The sequence below is a fragment of the Physella acuta genome, unplaced genomic scaffold (assembly GCF_028476545.2).
Source record: "Physella acuta isolate Inbredline_101_S28 unplaced genomic scaffold, ASM2847654v3 ptg001067l, whole genome shotgun sequence".
NCBI lineage: Eukaryota > Metazoa > Mollusca > Gastropoda > Physidae > Physella > Physella acuta.
Genome location: NW_026732584.1, coordinates 15121 through 34991, shown reverse-complemented (window position 1 = coordinate 34991; position 19871 = coordinate 15121). Strand labels below are relative to the sequence as shown.

General features: G+C 30.3%; 2 protein-coding genes and 1 long non-coding RNA gene across 3 annotated transcripts; all 3 read right to left on the bottom strand.

Annotated features, from left to right (window-relative positions):
* Window positions 1-3143: 3143 nt before the first annotated feature.
* Window positions 3144-7668, bottom strand: LOC131955459 (fibulin-5-like). Its single transcript, XM_059319597.1, has 9 exons — window positions 7569-7668; window positions 6830-7090; window positions 6108-6236; window positions 5827-5939; window positions 5170-5234; window positions 4754-4912; window positions 3969-4085; window positions 3717-3852; window positions 3144-3296 (listed from the first exon to the last, which is right to left on the bottom strand). Exons 1-7 carry the CDS (start codon window positions 7666-7668, stop codon window positions 4067-4069), a joined length of 846 nt encoding a protein of 281 aa, XP_059175580.1. The 3' UTR covers window positions 3144-3296; window positions 3717-3852; window positions 3969-4066.
* A 9-nt stretch (window positions 7669-7677) lies between these two features.
* Window positions 7678-10792, bottom strand: LOC131955458 (latent-transforming growth factor beta-binding protein 1-like). Its single transcript, XM_059319596.1, has 8 exons — window positions 10762-10792; window positions 10474-10593; window positions 9908-10162; window positions 9631-9744; window positions 8662-8784; window positions 8277-8399; window positions 7966-7999; window positions 7678-7837 (listed from the first exon to the last, which is right to left on the bottom strand). The coding sequence occupies exons 1-8, from the start codon at window positions 10790-10792 to the stop codon at window positions 7801-7803; spliced, it is 837 nt and encodes a 278-aa protein (XP_059175579.1). The 3' UTR covers window positions 7678-7800.
* Window positions 10793-10798: 6 nt separating this feature from the next.
* On the bottom strand, window positions 10799-11412 carry LOC131955456 (uncharacterized). The gene is made up of 3 exons (XR_009388858.1): window positions 11317-11412; window positions 11070-11198; window positions 10799-10884 (listed from the first exon to the last, which is right to left on the bottom strand). It is a non-coding gene; the product is annotated as an uncharacterized LOC131955456 (long non-coding RNA).
* Between the last annotated feature and the right edge of the window lie 8459 nt (window positions 11413-19871).

Genomic DNA, 19871 nt, shown 5'->3' with positions numbered 1-19871 from the left:
TGGTGCCTTTTTAACATGATTTAATTATAGAAAATAGATATTGGCTAATCCTTTTGTTGGAATTACTAAATGCTTCATTCTAGAACTGTCTTGTGACTCGATTTCTTGTTCTGTGTGAGGTGAGAGAACATTTGTAAACCTACATTGTCAAGCCAACATATTAAAAGAAAACTCACATTAAATATATATTCATAACTTTTAGCATATGCCTGGTTATTTTTTTTTCTCCTTTTATTTATCGCAATATAATCAGTATATTCAACTAATGTCATGTTGTATTCAATATTTTGTGTTTTTTAAAATTAAAATGCACATAAAGATTTTATGAAAATTCCCAAGGTACTTGTTCAATGTTGGAAACAAAACCACTTTCTAATTATATAAGATTTAATTAACTGAACTAAAAAATAAAGATATATCAGACATATACTATTAACATTTTTACTTATTAAGTGTGTACTATTTAGCCTAGTAGTATAAATGGAAATTTTTTTTTTTAATTTCCCTCTTTCTTTGCATAAATTAACTTCCAGTATCATTCTACAAATCTTGAAGCTAGTGTAACTTAAGTAACAAAATTGACTGGTGTATTTACCTGATAAACACAACAAATTAGTAGACTATTTATTTAGTGGCAGAAATCTTAGATGAAAATATGATTGTCTTGCCAGTATCAGCAAAAATATTAATTTGCATTAGTTTGTATCAACATGAAAATAATTGTGCATAAACCAATAGATTAAATTATCTTTACACTTATAATATGTAGTGAAGGGGGATGAATGGGGTTGAATGTTGTTGTTACTTGGTACCCTATCCCGTTCGGCGTTATTCAGTTCTCGTGCTGTGTGTTGTAATAGTCCGGTTTGTACCAGTTTATGAAAGGGTATATAAGGTGTATGAAAACGTGTGTGATGGCCTCAGTTTCGTCCAGATCTCCAAGGTTAGTACCGGTTAGGTTTATACTAGTTTTTTAGCCACTGTATCTTAGTTTACTAGCTTGTGTATTTTGTGTTTAAACTAGACTGTGTGGAAATAGTGTATATACTATTAAATTCTTTTAGTTTTCAACGAGCCTGTGTTTCATTCAGTCTTGTTTTGTAACCGTTTGTGGTTGTTTGTCTTATATGTTGCGCTACGCATCGGATCACCCGAAAGGTGTGTCCGTGTGTTCACAAGATAATATATTACGTTTGTTTTGCACAAAAATGTTGTCATTTATATTGAATTTATAAGTGAGAGTGTAAGATTGTGCTTGATATAATTACATAATTGTGGTTTGATTAAAACTTTAATACCAGATGTGTAATATAGAACAGAGATGTAATTATATACAAATAAATATATTCTAACAACATTCTATTATGTACTTAAATAATTCTGGTACATTATTTTTCCATACATTATTTTTTTAGTTAGAGATCAGAAATTCATAATTTTCCTCAATATTGAAAAGGAAACGCCAGTGCAATTAATATTTCAAATGCAATGATAGCAGCAGTCTGAGCACCAATATATTCTGAATTTTTTATGCTTGTTATCATGAGACTAGATGGCATGGTCAAATGATAGAGGATTTGTCTGCTAACATAAAAGTCTAGAGTTCAAGTGCTTGGCTAGAGTCCCTGACTCCACCATACTCTGATGTGTACCTTACTTATGTTAGAAAAAGTAAAGGCGTACAGGCCTAGTACTAAGCAGACTATCCCTTCATATGCTGAGGTCACAGAAATTGTTGAACTCTACTTTACTTGCTATTTTATTCATGACAATAAAATCTATATACTCTAGTTATACTCTAGTTAAATGCTACTTCCTACATATTTTCTGTTACTGGTATAATTACATGACAACACTCAATTATTATGCTAGTAGGCAGGTCTATGTTTTTATTTCCATTTCACATGAGACAAAATCAAATACAAAACTTTAAATTGATACACAAAACACATTCACTAAATAATGACACAAATGCACTTTACTCAGAGCAATGAAAAATTCATTACTATATTATTATATTATTATATTATATTATATTATTATATTATTATATTATTATATTATTATATTATTATATTATTATATTATTATATTATTATATTATTATATTATTATATTATTATATTATTATATTATTATATTATTATATTATTATATTATTATATTATTATATTATTATATTATTATATTATTATATTATTATATTATTATATTATTATATTATTATATTATTATATTATTATATTATTATATTATTATATTATTATATTATTATATTATTATATTATTATATTATTATATTATTATATTATTATATTATTATATTATTATATTATTATATTATTATATTATTATATTATTATATTATTATATTATTATATTATTATATTATTATATTATTATATTATTATATTATTATATTATTATATTATTATATTATTATATTATTATATTATTATATTATTATATTATTATATTATTATATTATTATATTATTATATTATTATATTATTATATTATTATATTATTATATTATTATAACTATACTAGCCTACTTATCAAGTTGTGAACTAAAGTGTTAACACAAACACTATCATGTATCAGTTTTGTGATGCAATTTTTAATATCTTTTTTCCTAAACTGTTGTATATTGCAATATGTAGACAATAATTGTAATAATAGTGTGCAGATATTAAAATAAATACCAAAAATTAATATATTTTAAAACTTTGTGAACAATTTATTGCTAAATATTATTACATATAATATTTTCATAAAGTATACTCAATTACTAACCAACAATAATTACGATTTACAAGTTATTATAATTTATATATTAATTCTAAACATATTATTAACATTAAACCTAATCCGAAATATAAGATAATCATAAGGTTCGGTTAATGAATGGAAATGGCAAAGGCTATAATGTGGTTAGTGAAACATTTTTTGCAACTAGTAATCTAATTTTAACATAATATCAAGGAGATATAGTAACTTTCACTGAAAAATCATAAAATTAATTATACAATTTTTTTTACTAAGAAAAACATTTTAAGTTTACATTTAGGATTTATTATGTTCCAAAATTGTTTTGGTAATATTCTAAGGTTTTTAAAAGCAAAAGAAATGGTTTGCTGATATGTCAGTACATAATGTTTTCATTGTATATAGCTTCACTAAAAGGAGAAAGGACTTTCTTAAACTTTAAACATTTAGCCACTGGATCACTTGCCATCACAGGGGGTAGTTCCATGGACTGATAACTTGAGTCTTCCCTTGTACGCTGTCTATTACTAAAAGTAAGTACATATTATTTTAAATGTTAAAAAATACACCAGGCAAAGTATATTAAAATACATACATTTTGAGTGAATGTAAGTACTAGACAATGTAGATTAAAAAACACACCTGAAAATAAAAAATTCTTTACCTTTAAAATTTTAAGCTCTAAGTAAAATATATATTTATTTAAAAAAGCCACCAGAGTTAAATAAAACGAATAAACAAAATTGTGAATTTTTATCGAAATAATTTTCAAAGATTAGATTAGGTTGGCCTGTCACCACTCCTGGGACAAATGCCACTGACAAGAGATATCCAGGCATCTCTGTCCAGTGCTAGTCTTTAGCCTAGTAATTTTTTGACTGAATGATCCCAATTACTTTATAATCACTGACAGGATTTAATAATAAAAAGTAAATGTAAGTACTTACTCATTAATAGACTTTGAATATAGATGGTATTTAGTTAACTGCTTTTGATGAACAATAACATAAACAGCAATAACCACAACAATGATGATAAACACACCAATTCCAATTGAAAGTCCTAGAATTAAGGCCAACCTGTCTGTTAATAAAGAAATTACATCAAATATAAAATTAGCACATTTTGATTTGCCTACAGACAAAAATAGCTAAATAAAGTTATTTAAATAAAAATATATTGTCAATTTTTTGAAATACCTGTATCTTTTATAATTGTCTTACACTGTGTAAGATTCTGATTATTTTCGTAACAATTTTCATTGGATGAACATGATTGAGATAACTGAGTGTACAGATCACAAGTATTGTCTGGAACTATTAATTAACACAAGAATTAGCAGAAACTGAAGAAAATAAACAGATGATAAAAATATTTTGTTTGAGGTAGGTAGGTATATGCAATTGAAAATATTTTCAGGAATTATTAAGATTGGTTACTATGTGAACTGGGGGACTACGTGTCCTAAGCAGTAGAGTGCTAGACTGCTAACCCATAAGTCTCGAGTTTGAATTGGGTCCCAGGCAGTAGAACTTCTCTTAGTCTACCCAGCTCTCATTGGTAACTAACTTATGTTAAGGAAAGTAAAGGCTACTGGGGAAAGTGCTGACCACACATTCCCTTCACATACTGAGAATCATAACTTTTTTTTATGTGAACTATATTAATAATGCAGATATATATTGTTTATATTATGAATGGTAGGTGGATTAAAAACAGCCTAATGCTACTAGAAAAAAACATATCAGTAAAATATTTTATTAATAAATCATCTAGCTGTGTAACAGAACAGTAAAGACAAGCTGACATTATTTGAAGGCTTCAACTATTTTATTTATAATTTGAAATTATAACTCACTTGATTGGTTTTGTACTAAAACATTCAAGATTTCTATGATGTCAGAACCAACAGTTATATTTTGATTATTTATTTAGCTGTATAACAGAACAGTTGCATTATTTTTAATTTAAACTTATAACTCACTTGATTGGTTTAGTACTAAAACATTCATGATTTCTATAACCCACAGTTATATTTTGATTATTTTTTAAACTGATGGCATACATGGATGCAGAATAAGCAGGAGTGCTGGTATAAGTCAGGTCTACCACAATGGCTGTATGAACTATGACAGATCCATCCCTGTAAATGATTAAAAAATCATAATCGGTAAAAAAAATTTGAATTAGTATTATGATGATTTTCTAGATTATTATCAAACTAAAGTGAAATGACTATACACTTTGTATTGTTGACAAGTTCAGTTTTTGTATAGCATCAAGTGCTCATCAGAGAATAAAAATAAAAAGAATGCGAGAATATGGTGGGTTTATTATTATTGACACAGATAGGTTTGGAAAGTGTTCATTCAACATTACAGTTGATATTATTATACTTACGTGAACTTTGAAATCACAAATGGAAGAATTTCTTTTCCCACTTTATTTCCACCTAACTTGTTTAACTGAAATAGTTTTATTTATTTTAAATAATATAATGTTTATAATACTTTTCTAGCATACAGGAGGTCCATAAATAAAACACATTTATGAATATAAGGGTGGGGATGGTCAGACTTGATGAATATGTGCGATGAAGAAGAATGCATGGGGAAGGGTTCAGAAAGTTTGACATTATACTTTTGCATTTTGAACACTTAAATTTTGAAATGGAATTTTAGCAGTTTTTTTGCCTTTAATTTGTATTATAAAAAGTTATCAATGATCTTGTTAATGGCAAAGCTCATGGAATAATTTTACAAAACAAAACACAATTTCAAAAGACAAAAATGTGTCATTAAAAAAACAAAATTAAAACAATTATAATTTTTATTGCCTATTTGAAGTGGTGGGGATGAGGGGGGGTAGTTGCTGCTGAAGTGTGATTAAACTTTAGGGGCAGTGTCTAGCTTCTTGTGACATTTAATGGTATAGTAGGAAAGATGTGTTAGTAGTGGTAATGATACAATAATTGGACCTTCATTAATGGAAGACCACATATGTATTTAGTGTAATATTTTACAAGAAATAACAATAAAACATTATAAACAGTCTTACACTATCTTCAATATTTAATTTAAGAGAGATAAACTGTTTTGTGTTGTAAATAAAAACATTTGCATCAGGTACAATATTCAATCTCAGCTGCATTGGGAAACTGCGAAAATTCACTGAAGAAGATATAAGATAATGTGATAATATACAAACAATTAAAATAAGATTATATAAATTATTCATTAAGTAATAATAAACTTTTTTTGGATAAATAAATCATTTCAAGTGTTTACCCCTCAAATTATGCATGTAAATGCAATTTTTTGAAAAAGGTTAAAACTAACCTTTACAGGGCTTCGTATTGTTGACAAATAGATAACCTTGTTTACATACACAATCATATGAGCCTTGTGTGTTTTTACATTGTTTTCTCTCATCACAAGAGTAGGTGGGATCTAGACATTCATCTCTGTCTGAAAACAGAACATTATGACCATATAACACAGATTTTGTCATTTAGTACATTTAGAAATTCAGAGATTTTGCTGAAAATATTTGAAGGTTGTTACTTATATTTTAGTTGCTTGTAACTACTTATTAACGTAAAACACATGCATCTCTTTTAAAATCTATGGTTAAAAATATTTAAAATTTGTTTTTACAGTAACACCCTCAAATTTTATATTATTTTTATTTTTAAAAAAAACCATTTCATTTGATCCATTATAACTGTCCAAGAGTTGGTGATTCCTATATAAAGAATCTTGTATAATTTTTTTTTCAAAATCAGACAAACAATCCGGAAAATTCGGGGAACAATAATGTATGGATTAAGTATAATTATATTTCATAAGTAATAATTAATTGAAAATAAAGTGGTGCTTTAAAACAACAGAAGTTTGAGATAAAAGTTGATAAAATGTAGTGAATTTTAATTTTTGTGACAACATATCATTGATTGCTTGAATTTTTCACTTTCTTACTTAATTCTAATGACATGTTGTAGTGTAGGCTTATATCCAGAGACTAGCTAAGAATTTTTGACATTTTACTTGTTAGTACACACCTTGGCAGTCAGATCCATCAACTCTTTGATAACCTGGATCACATCTACACTCTGCAGATCCATTCAAATTAGTACAACTCTCATGTACATCTGGGCAGTAGCTGGTGTTCAAACACTCGTCTATATCTGTTTCACAGTTAGAGCCAGTCCAGCCTGGTTTACATGTGCAAGTTCCATTGACAGCATTGCAGTTATTGCTGTTGTCTTTTACACATGCACAAGTCTTCTTACAGTCCTGGCCATAGTGGTTCTCATCACATGCTAAAATAAAATGTAGACCACCACTTGTAAGGAATATCACACTCTGTACTATTTTATAAAAATGAAAGCAGAAAAATAATGAGTAATCGCTTATATCGAGCTATGGTCATTTGACAAAAAACAGAAATGTCTGAATGAAATGGAAGAATGTTAAATGAAAAATGATACCACTAAACTGAACAGATTGAGGTCAGATACTCATTGTGTAGGAAATATTAATAAGTGTTAGGGCTATCTAAGTCATTCTGTTTTTTTTTTAAACTTCAAGGCACCTCAAAAAGTGTGCCCAAAAAAATTACAAAATGTATTTATTAATAACTATTATTTCAACAAGAGTTTGCATTTTTTAATCGGGGTATATAATACTTTACTTATTGTATTCATAGCTGCTGACTTCATTTTTTTGCATAAAAAGACTTGTAATTTGCATTTTGTCTACAAACAATAAAACAGTAAAAGTAGATACATTTTAACTTACACAAACAGCCAGTAGTGGAACTATAGAAGCCAATTTTGCAGACACATCTATAAGAACCAGGTGCGTTGACACACTCGGCATTTCGGCATTGACTGAACATACATCACTTGTACTACATTCATCAATATCAGTACTGCAGTCTGGACCAGACCAGCCTTTTAAACAATCACAATTTCCATTTTCAATAAAACAGATTTGTGGTTTGGTGTTGGTAGTGTTGCAGGTACAATTTTCAGCACAGTTGGGGCCATAGAAGCCATATTGGCAAGCTGTAGAGATAAAATGAAACAGGCAATGCTTTTTATAACATCATTATTAGTAATGATAAATACAAAATACCATGCCTTGAAATTTTTGATTAAGCAGTACAAATGAATCACCAAATAACTCAATTTACCTCTGCAAGTTTTTTTGTCTTCTAAAAGTTCTGTCTTGTTTTGGCAGGAACATGAAAATAATCCATTACTATTGATACATTCACCACCAACACAAGGGTTATTTTCACATTCATTTATATATAAAAAAAAAACAACAAATAACAGAAGCTCATGTAGTTCCTTGTTCACTTGAATTTCGTAAAGTTTAGAAATAACATTTCCACTTTTTTAAACAATTCTATACATATTAGTACAATACCCGAACAATCATCAGTTTATAGTAGTACATTTTACATTTTTAAAAACAAAGGAAGCAAAGAAAAGAACATACCAACACAGGAATTATTAATCATGCTGTATCCAGAAAAACATGAACAGATCTGGGTATTATTTACTAGTACACACAACTGTTGACAGCTGTTTGATGCAGGACACTTCTGATTTAGGCTGCTAACTTAAATTTTACCAAACAATTTCTACATGTCAATTTCTTTACAACAAATTATAAGAATAATACTTTATTATCATATTAAAGATGATTTTAAAAATGTAATATCTGTTAACATTACATGATCTGGCAAGCAAAATGTTATTTTTTACTAAAAAATGTTATTTTTTACTACAATTATGTATACATGTAAATGAATTTGCAATGATAAATAATTATAAACAATTTAAATTTTAAAAAGTTGTATAATATATTGAAAACTTAATACAAGTATTTCCAGTTGTTCCATTTAATTCATATCCTTCGTAACATTCACAAGCAAATCCACCAAGTGTGTTTCGACATTCCTGGTCACATTTATTTAACTCTTTTACAGCACATTCATTTATATCTATTGAAAATAAAGAATTAAATTAGAAAATATATTACAAAAGTTAAATCAAAATTTTAGTGTACCTTTTTATGTAAACTGAACATTTTGTAATAAACAAGTTAATTAAAAAGTCTAGTGACATTTAAGCGCAATTTCCTTATGTTATCTAAAAATAGCTCTGTCGTAGCGTAAATCAAGAGCAGGGTTAGTAAAACCATTGGTTAGTTATTAAAACGTTTTTTATTAATTTTTTTTTCAGTATTTTACATGTTTTATTTACAATAGATTTACATGACAAAAACCATTGCGCGCCAAGCTACCGCACATGATGTCGCAGCCATTGAACGTGATGGCGCAGCTATTGAACGTGATGACGCGTGTGGTGTGGTTGGATAAAAATGCCTACTAATTCGGTCCAAATTTTAATTAATTAAAAAAAAAATTTGTGACCGATCGAAATGATATTTTTGAAAACTTTCTTCGACAATATTGTTCTAAATTATGGCAGGAATCGATTGGTACATGTTTCAAGTCGCTAAGTCGTCTGGTTGCCGAGATATGGGCCAAAAACTGCATTTTTTCGAGGTTTTTTGGCTTTTCGGGGAAACCCATGGAAGAAACCCGGAATTGTTTTGGCCTATGTTCATCCTCGTAACTTGCTTAACATAATTGCTTTTGAAACTAGTCCTCGATATTGCTTCGTTGAGGAGGAGATACGACTTAAAGCTGCGGACACACATCCATCCATCCATTCATTCATTCATTCATACATCCAGAAATGACGGGTTAATAAACGCAATTCTCCAGAATGGAAATTGCGCTAAAAAATTAAAATTATTAAAGTATGAAAGCAAATATATCTACCATTGCATTGTGTTCCATTAAAAATAAAACCTTGAGAATAACAAGAGCACTGGAAGCTGCCTTGTGTGTTAGTGCAGATCTGGTCACATGGGGAACTCAAACATTCATTGATATCTAATAACAGATTTATATGTTTAAATATAAGTTTTTATGTGTTGAACAACACACATGATTTACAAAAAAAAATCTGCAATAAAAATCTGCAACATAAATAAAACTACTACAATAATAACAAAACTAAAATACCTGAACACATAAATAAACAAAATATAACTACCTGTACAAGTATTGTTAACAAATGAATATCCCTCTTTACACTGGCAATAAAAAGAGCCAAATGTGTTGACACAACTTGATGTTACAGGACATGGTGGTACAAGACTTGAGCATTCATCAATATCATCCTGGCACCAAGTTCCTGCCCAGCCAGCTTTACACTGACATCCTTGCGTGGGGTCACATCTTGATGTACCTCTTGTGCTGCAGTTACAATCTGTGGCACAGTTCTCTCCCCAGTGATAGGCATCACATTCTAAAATAAGTTTAAGCATCTCAAGTTTTAAATTGCAAGTTTAATAAAAATAGTACAATATGTTCTTAATAGAATTGATAAATATGCATCAGATTTTAGTAAGCTTATTATTTGTAGAAAAGAATGAACACAAAAATGTAATTTGCAAGAAGATTTTTTTTTGTAATATGGCTAAGCAATATGTATAATATGAATTAAAATTATGAATTTTACAAATACATACACACGCATATATATATATATATATATATATATATATATATATATATTTATCTATTTATATATATATTTATATATACAGACATAAATACCTTGACAGGTTTTCTTATCATTCTGTAGTTTATATCCAACTGGACAAGAACAATTGTATGACCCTGGAGTGTTAAAACAGGTGCCATTGCATAGTTTCTGTGTTGCACATTCATCTATATCTTTATTAGATCATAACAAATAAAAAAACATTCAATAGGATGCTCTTTAATGAGATATTTACTACTAAAACAGAAGTTATACAACTTTAATAAAGAGTAAAAGAATGAGTAATTTTATCAAATGTTGTAATGCAATATATATAATATATACAAGACAGCATGGCTTACCTAGACAGTCAAACTGGTTATTACTCAGCATGTAACCTATAGCACAAAAACACTGTGCTGTTTCATTAGATACAGTACATCCTTGACTGCAGTTCAGGTAAAAGTTTTCACATGGATCAACATCTACAGTATCAATTAAATAGTACACAATGTTAAAGCTTATAGTAATAAATGCCCTTTGACATATTTTAAAATTATTTTGACTCATATTTTATTATTGGTTGGCTACAATAGCAATTTGAAGTTATTATTATTTGATATTATTATTACGAACATAATTTTTAAGGTCAATGCATGCTATAAGTTACCATGTTTTTCACAAGTCTTCCTGTCATCTTTTAACCTGTAGCCTGGATAACAGTCACAGTTGCTACTTCCAGGGACATTGATACATTTCTGTTTACAGCCAGATTTGTCAATTTCACATTCATCAATATCTGTTTGGTGGGAAGAAAACTGTTTTTGTTAGTTAAATATTCATTTAATTAAAATGATTTATTAAATGATTATCAGGTTTACATACAACAGAAACAATACATAAAGACTTAAAGTTACCTTTACAAGTGCCATTAGGAAGCTTTAAAAATCCATCTCTACACTCACAAATAAATGACCCTGGTGTATCAATGCATGCTTGAGAACAAATGTTTCTTGTTTCACACTCGTTAATATCTGGTTGGTTAAAAAGGAAGTTTTTTTTTTATGTTTTGATCAATAAATACTAAAACAAATGTCAAGTTTGAAAGGTGTTTTTTCGTGTTTAAAGTAAAAAAGTAAAGAATTCATTGCACCGATGAAGTAGAATTCATATATTTCTTGACCTAGGCATATGAAGGGAAGGCACGGTCAGCAATTTGCCCGGCGCCCAGGGACAACTTTTCGATTTGCCCCCCCCCCCTCAATCTTTTGATTTGCACTCCCCTCAAAATTTCAATTTGTTTTTCCAACCCATTTTGGCGGCCCTAAGGTCGGCGCCCGGGGATGTATGTCCCTCCCCTCGCTACGCCTCTGGGGACATTATACTGACTTGAAACTGGTTTCGAACTCAAGACTTGCAGGTTAGCAGCCTAGTGCTCAACAATGTAGGCCATGTGTAATAGATTGAGATAATTGTGAGGTCAAGGGAACTCACTCTTCTGTATTAGTATTATATTTATATTGTTATCTTGAGTGATGTCCCTTGTGCATTGTACTTCCTTCCTCTTTCCTCATGGCTGTAAATAAAGACTGTTAACAACCAATGTGGCTCCTCGTCAGTGATTACAATCTATCACATTGGCGACGAAGGATAAATAATCTACTAGAAAGAGCACCTACTTACGCAAAAAAGAGGTTTGCTAGAGCTTATTAGCTAAGTATTTCTAGAATAATGGCGCTGTATGGCCAAATAAAAGAATTTGATTCGAATGATGAAATCATTCAAGATTACCTAGATAGGTTAAGCTTTTACCTTGAAGCTAACGACGTGACGATAGAAGCCAGAAAGAGAGCTGTTTTGTTAACAGTCATAGGGCCTCAACAATTTAGGCTACTAAAAGACTTATGCGCACCAGCTAGTCTAACTACCAAGAGCTTTAACGAGCTGAGCAAATTGCTAACAGACCACCATGCGCCTACCCCATCAAAGTTTCTATGTAGAGCTAGATTTGACAGTAGGACTCGTCAACCAAACGAGTCAATATCAGAATATGTTGCTGCTTTACGTCATCTAAGTAAATTTTGTAAATTCGGCGATACGCTGTCTGACAGACTATGTGAAAAGTTTGTGACAGGTCTAAACAGCCCTGATGTTCAAAGAAAGTTGCTGCTCGAGTCAGATCTAACATTAGAAAAAGCAATAAAACTAACAACTTCATTCCAGCAGTCATCAGAGGCGGCGAAATCTCTAACGCCTTCAGAGATACATGCAGTAAACAGCAGGTTAGTCAACAAACACCAACCCCATCAGAGCATTCCAACTTATGCTAAACAGCCTGCACGTTTAAAGCCTAGATCTAAATCTAGTAATAATTATCAAAAATGTCATCGATGCAAAGGTCCCCATGCATCTCATCGATGCAAGTTCAAGTCTGCAACTTGTTATAAGTGCAGTAAGCAAGGTCACATTGCCAAGGCCTGCTTTGCAAAGTCTTCGTCTGTTGCTAAATCTAGCCAGTCAAGACAGTACCGCAACCAAAGGCAGCACTATGTTAACTCTCACCAAGACTACCTAACCCAACCAATGAACCACTCTACCTGTGAAAATGCTCAAACTGATTCGCAGCCGGATTTCAACCTGTTCTCTGTGAAATCAATAAGTCATGCTCCCATCAATGTACCAGTTTATATCAACGGTAAGAGCATCAGCTTCCAACTTGACACTGGAGCATCTCTAACAGTCATAACAAAGAAAGATTTTGACGCTGTCACAGGAGGATCAGTGCCTCTACAGCCATGTCACAAGTGTCTAACAACATACACTGGTGACAATGTTCCGGTAATAGGAGAGTGTATGGTTCATGTAAGTTATAATGGTCAAAGTGTTAAACTTCCTCTTCTTGTGGTTGAAGGAAATGGACCACCATTACTAGGTAGGAACTGGTTAAGTGATCTTAAGTTAAATTGGGAGAGTATATTTTCAGTGGTCAATGGAAAAGAATCTAGTCTTACTTCACTAGATAAAGTAATATCTGAAAATAAAAGTGTTTTTGGCAATTCAGGTTTACTAAATGATAGAACAGTGAAGATAAGCATTAAAGACACAAATCCAAGATACTGCAAAGCTAGAGTTCCACCTTATGCAATGAGGAATAAAATTGAAAATGAGCTAAGTAGATTGGAATCTAATGGCATCATAAAGAAGGTAGACTATTCCGATTGGGCAACGCCCATTGTGCCAGTGTTAAAGAAGGATGGTTCTATAAGAATTTGTGGAGATTATAAAACTACACTGAATAAGCAAATAGAGCTAAATAGGTACCCTATTCCTAACATTGAGGAAATTTCTTTGAATTTGGCAGGAGGAGACAAATTCACTGAATTAGACTTTAGTCATGCTTACACTCAACTAGAACTGCATCCAGATTCAAAAGTCTATACGACAATAAACACACATAAAGGACTCTACCAATACGAAAGACTATGTTTTGGCATATCATCCAGCCCTGGAATTTTCCAAGCTGTCATGGACAGTATTTTTAAGGACATTCCAAATGTTTGTGTGTACTTTGACAATGTGTACATAACTGGTAAGAATGACACTGAACATCTTAAAACACTTGATAAAGTATTGAAAATTGTTGGTGAAAAAGGTTTAAAGATAAACAAAGATAAATGTCAATTCATGCTGACAGAAATTAGTTTTCTTGGTTATATATTAAGCAAGCAAGGTATCAGACCTCAACCTGAGAAAACAAAAGCCATTAAAGAAGCACCCAAACCTGAAAATACCCAACAACTAAGAGCTTTTTTGGGCTTGATAAATTACTATGCAAAGTTCATAGGAAATCTGTCTGGTAAACTATCACCACTGTACAAGCTGCTACAGAAAAATGCAACTTGGCACTGGGGTAAACAACAAGAAGCTGCTTTTAATACAGCAAAAGAGGCTTTGTCTGCTGACACCTTACTAACTCACTATGACCCAGGGAAAAGACTTATATTAACATGTGATGCTTCACCAGATGGTGTAGGAGCAGTCTTGTCCCACATGGATGAGAAGGGTGACAGACCCATTGCTTTTGCCAGTAGATCTTTGAACCAGGCTGAGAAAAATTATTCTCAGTTAGATAGGGAAGGCTTAGGCATCATTTTTGGTGTTAAGAAATTTCATAAGTTTCTGTTTGGTAGGAAGTTCACCATCTTTACAGATCATAAACCATTGCTAGGTTTATTTGGAGAAAACAAAACCCTACCTGAGCATGCCTCACCAAGAATTCAAAGATGGGCTATCACACTAACTGCATACAATTATGAATTGAAATACAAACCTGGATCTGAGAATAGTGCAGATAGTCTTAGTAGATTACCTTTAAAAAACCAAAGCCTGAGCTATGTACCAGAAGATGTATTTGTTCTCTTCACTATCATGGATAACTCCAATATAAATGTGAATGATATTAAAAGAGAAACACAAAAAGATGAGTGCTTAATAAAAGTATATGAGCACTGTAAGAATGGTTGGCCTGAAGAGTCTGTGAATGATGACTTAAGGCCATATTAAATAAGAAATAAAACCCTTTGTGAAGATAATCTAAAAGATGGAGAAGATGCAGTCCATTATCAGTCAGAGTTGCCTAAACAAAGTATTTGTAACTTAATAAATGATTATGGTGATATGGCAATTTCAAATGCTTTCAAAGAGAATACATTAGTAAGAAGGAATGTGATCATCAAACAACTTTGCTAACATCATTAGCACTTAAAGAAACTAAAAGGGTAACATCAAAGGTAAATACCAAACAGAAGAAGCTAAAGGTGACAATGAAAGAGTAAACAGGTTCTTAACCAAATACCGCACAACTCCTCATATAACAACAGGTGTTGCACCATGTGAATTGTTATGTGGTAGGAAAATTAAAACTCATCTTGACCTACTACATCCAACTGTTCAAAGGTCTGTTTCCCAACATCAACATACACAAAAAGTAAATCATGACAAATCATCCATTGAAAGAGAATTTGCAGTTAATGATAATGTGTATCTAAGAAATTATGGGAGAAGGGAAAAATGGATACCAGGTCAAATTGTTCAATGTACAGGACCTGTGTCTTATAAAGTAAAAACAAATGATGGACTTATTGTCCGTAGACATGCAGACCAGTTAAAAATAACTTGTGCAGATAATAAGTGTGAATCTGTCAATCCCACCAAATCTGATCAGTTCACACCAACTCAGTTTGTTCCACAACCAAGTTCTGTTGATATGAGTGAACCAAGTTGTCTGGAGTCAGAAAATGTAAATTCTGGAGTTAATGATTTAAATCCTAGACCTCCTGAGATAGAGAATCCAGATGGTCAGAATCTTGAGTCACCAAATCAAAAGCCACTGAGAAGGTCAAGCAGGACAATCAAAGTCCCAAATAAGTTAGACCTATGATTTTAAAGGTCAAAAGGACTTTGACATCATTGTTTTGTATCTTGATTATGTTGGAGCATATTGTGCATTGTTTGTAAGGATGTAATCTACCATAGTGTTCATGTTACAATATAATTGGTGATTTTAGGATACTATCAATTGTTCTATTGAGAGATGTGTTATTGTGTTCTAAGGGTAAAGGGATGTAATAGATTGAGATAATTGTGAGGTCAAGGGAACTCACTCTTCTGTATTAGTATTATATTTATATTGTTATCTTGAGTGATGTCCCTTGTGCATTGTACTTCCTTCCTCTTTCCTCATGGCTGTAAATAAAGACTGTTAACAACCAATGTGGCTCCTCGTCAGTGATTACAATCTATCACACCATGCATTCCCATTTTTTAGTATTTTAGTATTTAGAGCAATACTATACCTTTCAGTTCAACAGCAGCAGTTATGAGAAAACAAATTTGGGGTAAAAACAACACATTCAAAAATGCCACTTACATTAGGCAGCACAATGTATTTTAATTTTATTTAAACAATTTTAATAGTTAAATAATTTTGTATTTTAAAATACAACACAACAATGGTATAACGGATAACTGTTAGCCTATTACTAATGAATAGAAAAGAAGTAAATTTCTCAATATTCTATTTTATTTCTGATTTAAATATAAATATACATGACTAAAATCATTTGAATAACTAATTAAAGCAATTTATGGAAACTGAATATCAATGCATAAAACATTGCAACTGAAAATATATTATAAAATATTGGAAAAAAAAAGTAACTCACTAATGCATGTTCCATTTATATCTTCATAACCCACAGGACAGTCACAAGTATAAGAGCCTTCTGTATTTATACATTTATGATCCGCAGGACAGACATCAGGTTTTATAGCACATTCATCCACATCTATTTCACATGTTTCTCCTTTCCAATTGCTTTGACAGATACAGCCTTTAACATTGTCACATCTTACAGCCCGTCCTTTACACTGGCATGTATTGCTACAGTTGTAACCATAGGTGTTGCCTTGACATGCTGGAAACAAAATAAAACTGATCAAAAAGAAGTGAAATAAACTAGTTGCAAATTTAAATATTTAGGCTTGACAAGTGAATAATTTATTAAATACTGTTAAAAACCTCTAGTTAAAAAATTGTTCGCCCAAGTCATTGAAAATAAAAATGAATTTAGCTTTTTAAAATAATGTTCACATTAATTCATTAAATTTAAGTATTTAAAAAAATAAGTTATTTAATGAGTGTCATAAAAAGTAAATGTACTTTAAGTTGAATAACATATTCTTTTACTAAACCAAAAAATCCTCTCATTAACGGTTGTTAGTATTTCCATTTGATAAGGAAATCAAATGGAAAAATTACTACTCTCTAATGTACTTTCTACTTCTGCAGGGAAATACAAAATTCATATCTTGCTTTTATTAAAAGTACAATAAAAATGAAAACACTGACAATTTTGGATAAGTAGTGAGGACCCTTTTTGGATAAGATAGATATTTATTGAGGTTTATTGGTTAAAACAACACTAAATGGATGTTTAATTAAATATTTCTGTTCTATTTTTTATAGAAGATAACACACTAGCTGAAAAAAATGTTAGTAAAAAGTACCATTTAAATACTACATAATTAATTTTAAAATTATTGTAAATTGTGCATTTCTGGTGAAACATTTCTAACAAAGCTGTAGGCCTAAATATCATATGTTTAAATTGTTATAATTACATACTGTCACAAGATCGCAAATCATTCTTGTTGAGAGTATATCCAGAGTAACATGAACAACTGAAACTTCCATTTGTGTTGATACAAATTTGTGAACAGATTTTCTCTTTGCATTCATCTATATCTGAGATAAAATTAAACAAAAGTAATATATCATCACAGGGTATGTTAAAGTTTTTAAAAAAATTAGTGATTCATATTGATGTCATGCATGTATACTTTGAAAAAAATAAAATACCTTCACAAGAATAGTTGTTTGCTTTTAATTTGTACCCTGATGCACAAAAACATTCTGCTCCATTGCTGCCATTTCGACAATTGTATTCACAAGACTTGTTAATTAATGTACATGGGTCTATCAATGGAAAAATAGATGTTTGCTATTATTAATACTTCATAATCAAATAGAAACATTTAAGATAGTAAAACAGAAGAAATCATTTAATACATTATTATAAACACAACTTATTAATAAAGTTAGTTATTTTTTAAGATACCCTTTTCTGTCAGTTCACATTTGCCATCAGTCCTAGCAAATCCTGGGTAACATCTGCAATCATAACTGCCTAAGTTGTTAACACATATTTGATCACACTCATGTAATTTCTCTGAGCATTCGTTGATGTCTGTGGGTATATTATTAAAATTTACTTACAAACAATTTAATGTTTTTAAGCTTAATAAAGATTTTTTGTATTATGTAAAATAAATAAAAGATATTATTATCAGTGTAAATATTTAAACAATATAGTTTTAATCTAATGTAGTAGGACAAATATAGCTACACATTAAAATGTTTAATACTTACCAACACAATTGACTGATCCAGATTTTCTGAAGCCTTTTGGGCCGTTACAAACAAAACTGCCGTAATTATTCTCACATACAGCATATGCACCACAAGGTGGGGTTATCTTACATTCATCAACATCTTTGAACAAACATAACATGAGAGGTTAAAATATTAAAGAAATAATCAAACAACAAATACAATGGAACTCTAACTATTTTAGATAAATATAACTTAAATAATTACAAAAAACCAACCTTCACACTTGGTTTTTTTAGAATTCAGTTGATAACCAATAGGACAATCTTTACATGTGTATGATAGCCCAGTGACTTGTTCTTCTGAAGCTGCTATGTCTACACAACCTTTCATGCTGGGGCAAGGATTGGTAGCACAGCCATCATTGTCTTGTTCACAGTCATTACCTGTTGGTTGCATTAACAGTTGAAAGTCTATTCTAGTTTTTATTTAGTCAGAGTTGGAATACTACACACATAAGAATATTTTACCATTACACAAAACCGTGCAGAAATAAATCATCCCTGGTTAGGCAGAATAATAGATTTTTAATTAAATATAAAAAATAAAAGTATCACTTTTTAAGACAAAATATTAATGATGTTAAATATTTATACTAATGGCAAGAGAATAGTACCTAAAACTTATTTAAAAAGCTGTCAAATTGTGTTTTCATTTTGATCTACTTGGGGAATGTTTGATTTCACAAAGTTACAATAAATATATTCTTGTAAGATTAAAGATTATTTTTTTTATATTTAAAGACCAACGTTTATTTTCTTTGTGATAACTTCAAACTCAGATTAACTTAGTTAACAAAATGTTTAAAATAATTTTCAAACAAAAAAATTAATAAACCATTATAAAATAAAAATAATCTATGTTTATAACTATTAGTATTATATATATAAATTAATTAAAAGAAACCTGCAAATCCAATGTTACAGTTACATGCTTGCCAGTAAAAATATGGATTTGATGTTGCTGTAAGCCTAGCTTCATCACATGTACCACAATAACTACATCCACTATATGCAGAAATATTGATTGCTACTGATTCTGAATGCAGTCCTTTACTATCAGATGATGAGAATCTGGATTTAAGCAAAAGAAAATTTAAGTTTATTAAGACAAAACAAACCCTTTGAAAAAGTATGTAACATTTAATTTTAAAGACATAGTGTATTATTACATGTAGACATTTATTATAATATAAAGTATGCTTACAAGATCTGAGTTTCAGTGTCAGACAATACAATTGAATAAGTTGATGCAATAGCTTTTGATGTGTCTCTCTTATTAATAGTTTTAAAAGTGTAATTAGCATTGGTCATTAAAACAACAGTAACATCTTGACCATCAGGATCAAAAGCTGTTAGAGTTAGGCTGAAAGATTGATTCACAGTAACCCTAACATGTGTTGTATTGACAATAATATATGGGGCTTGGTTTGCTGAAGATTAAAATAGTGCGAAATATTCA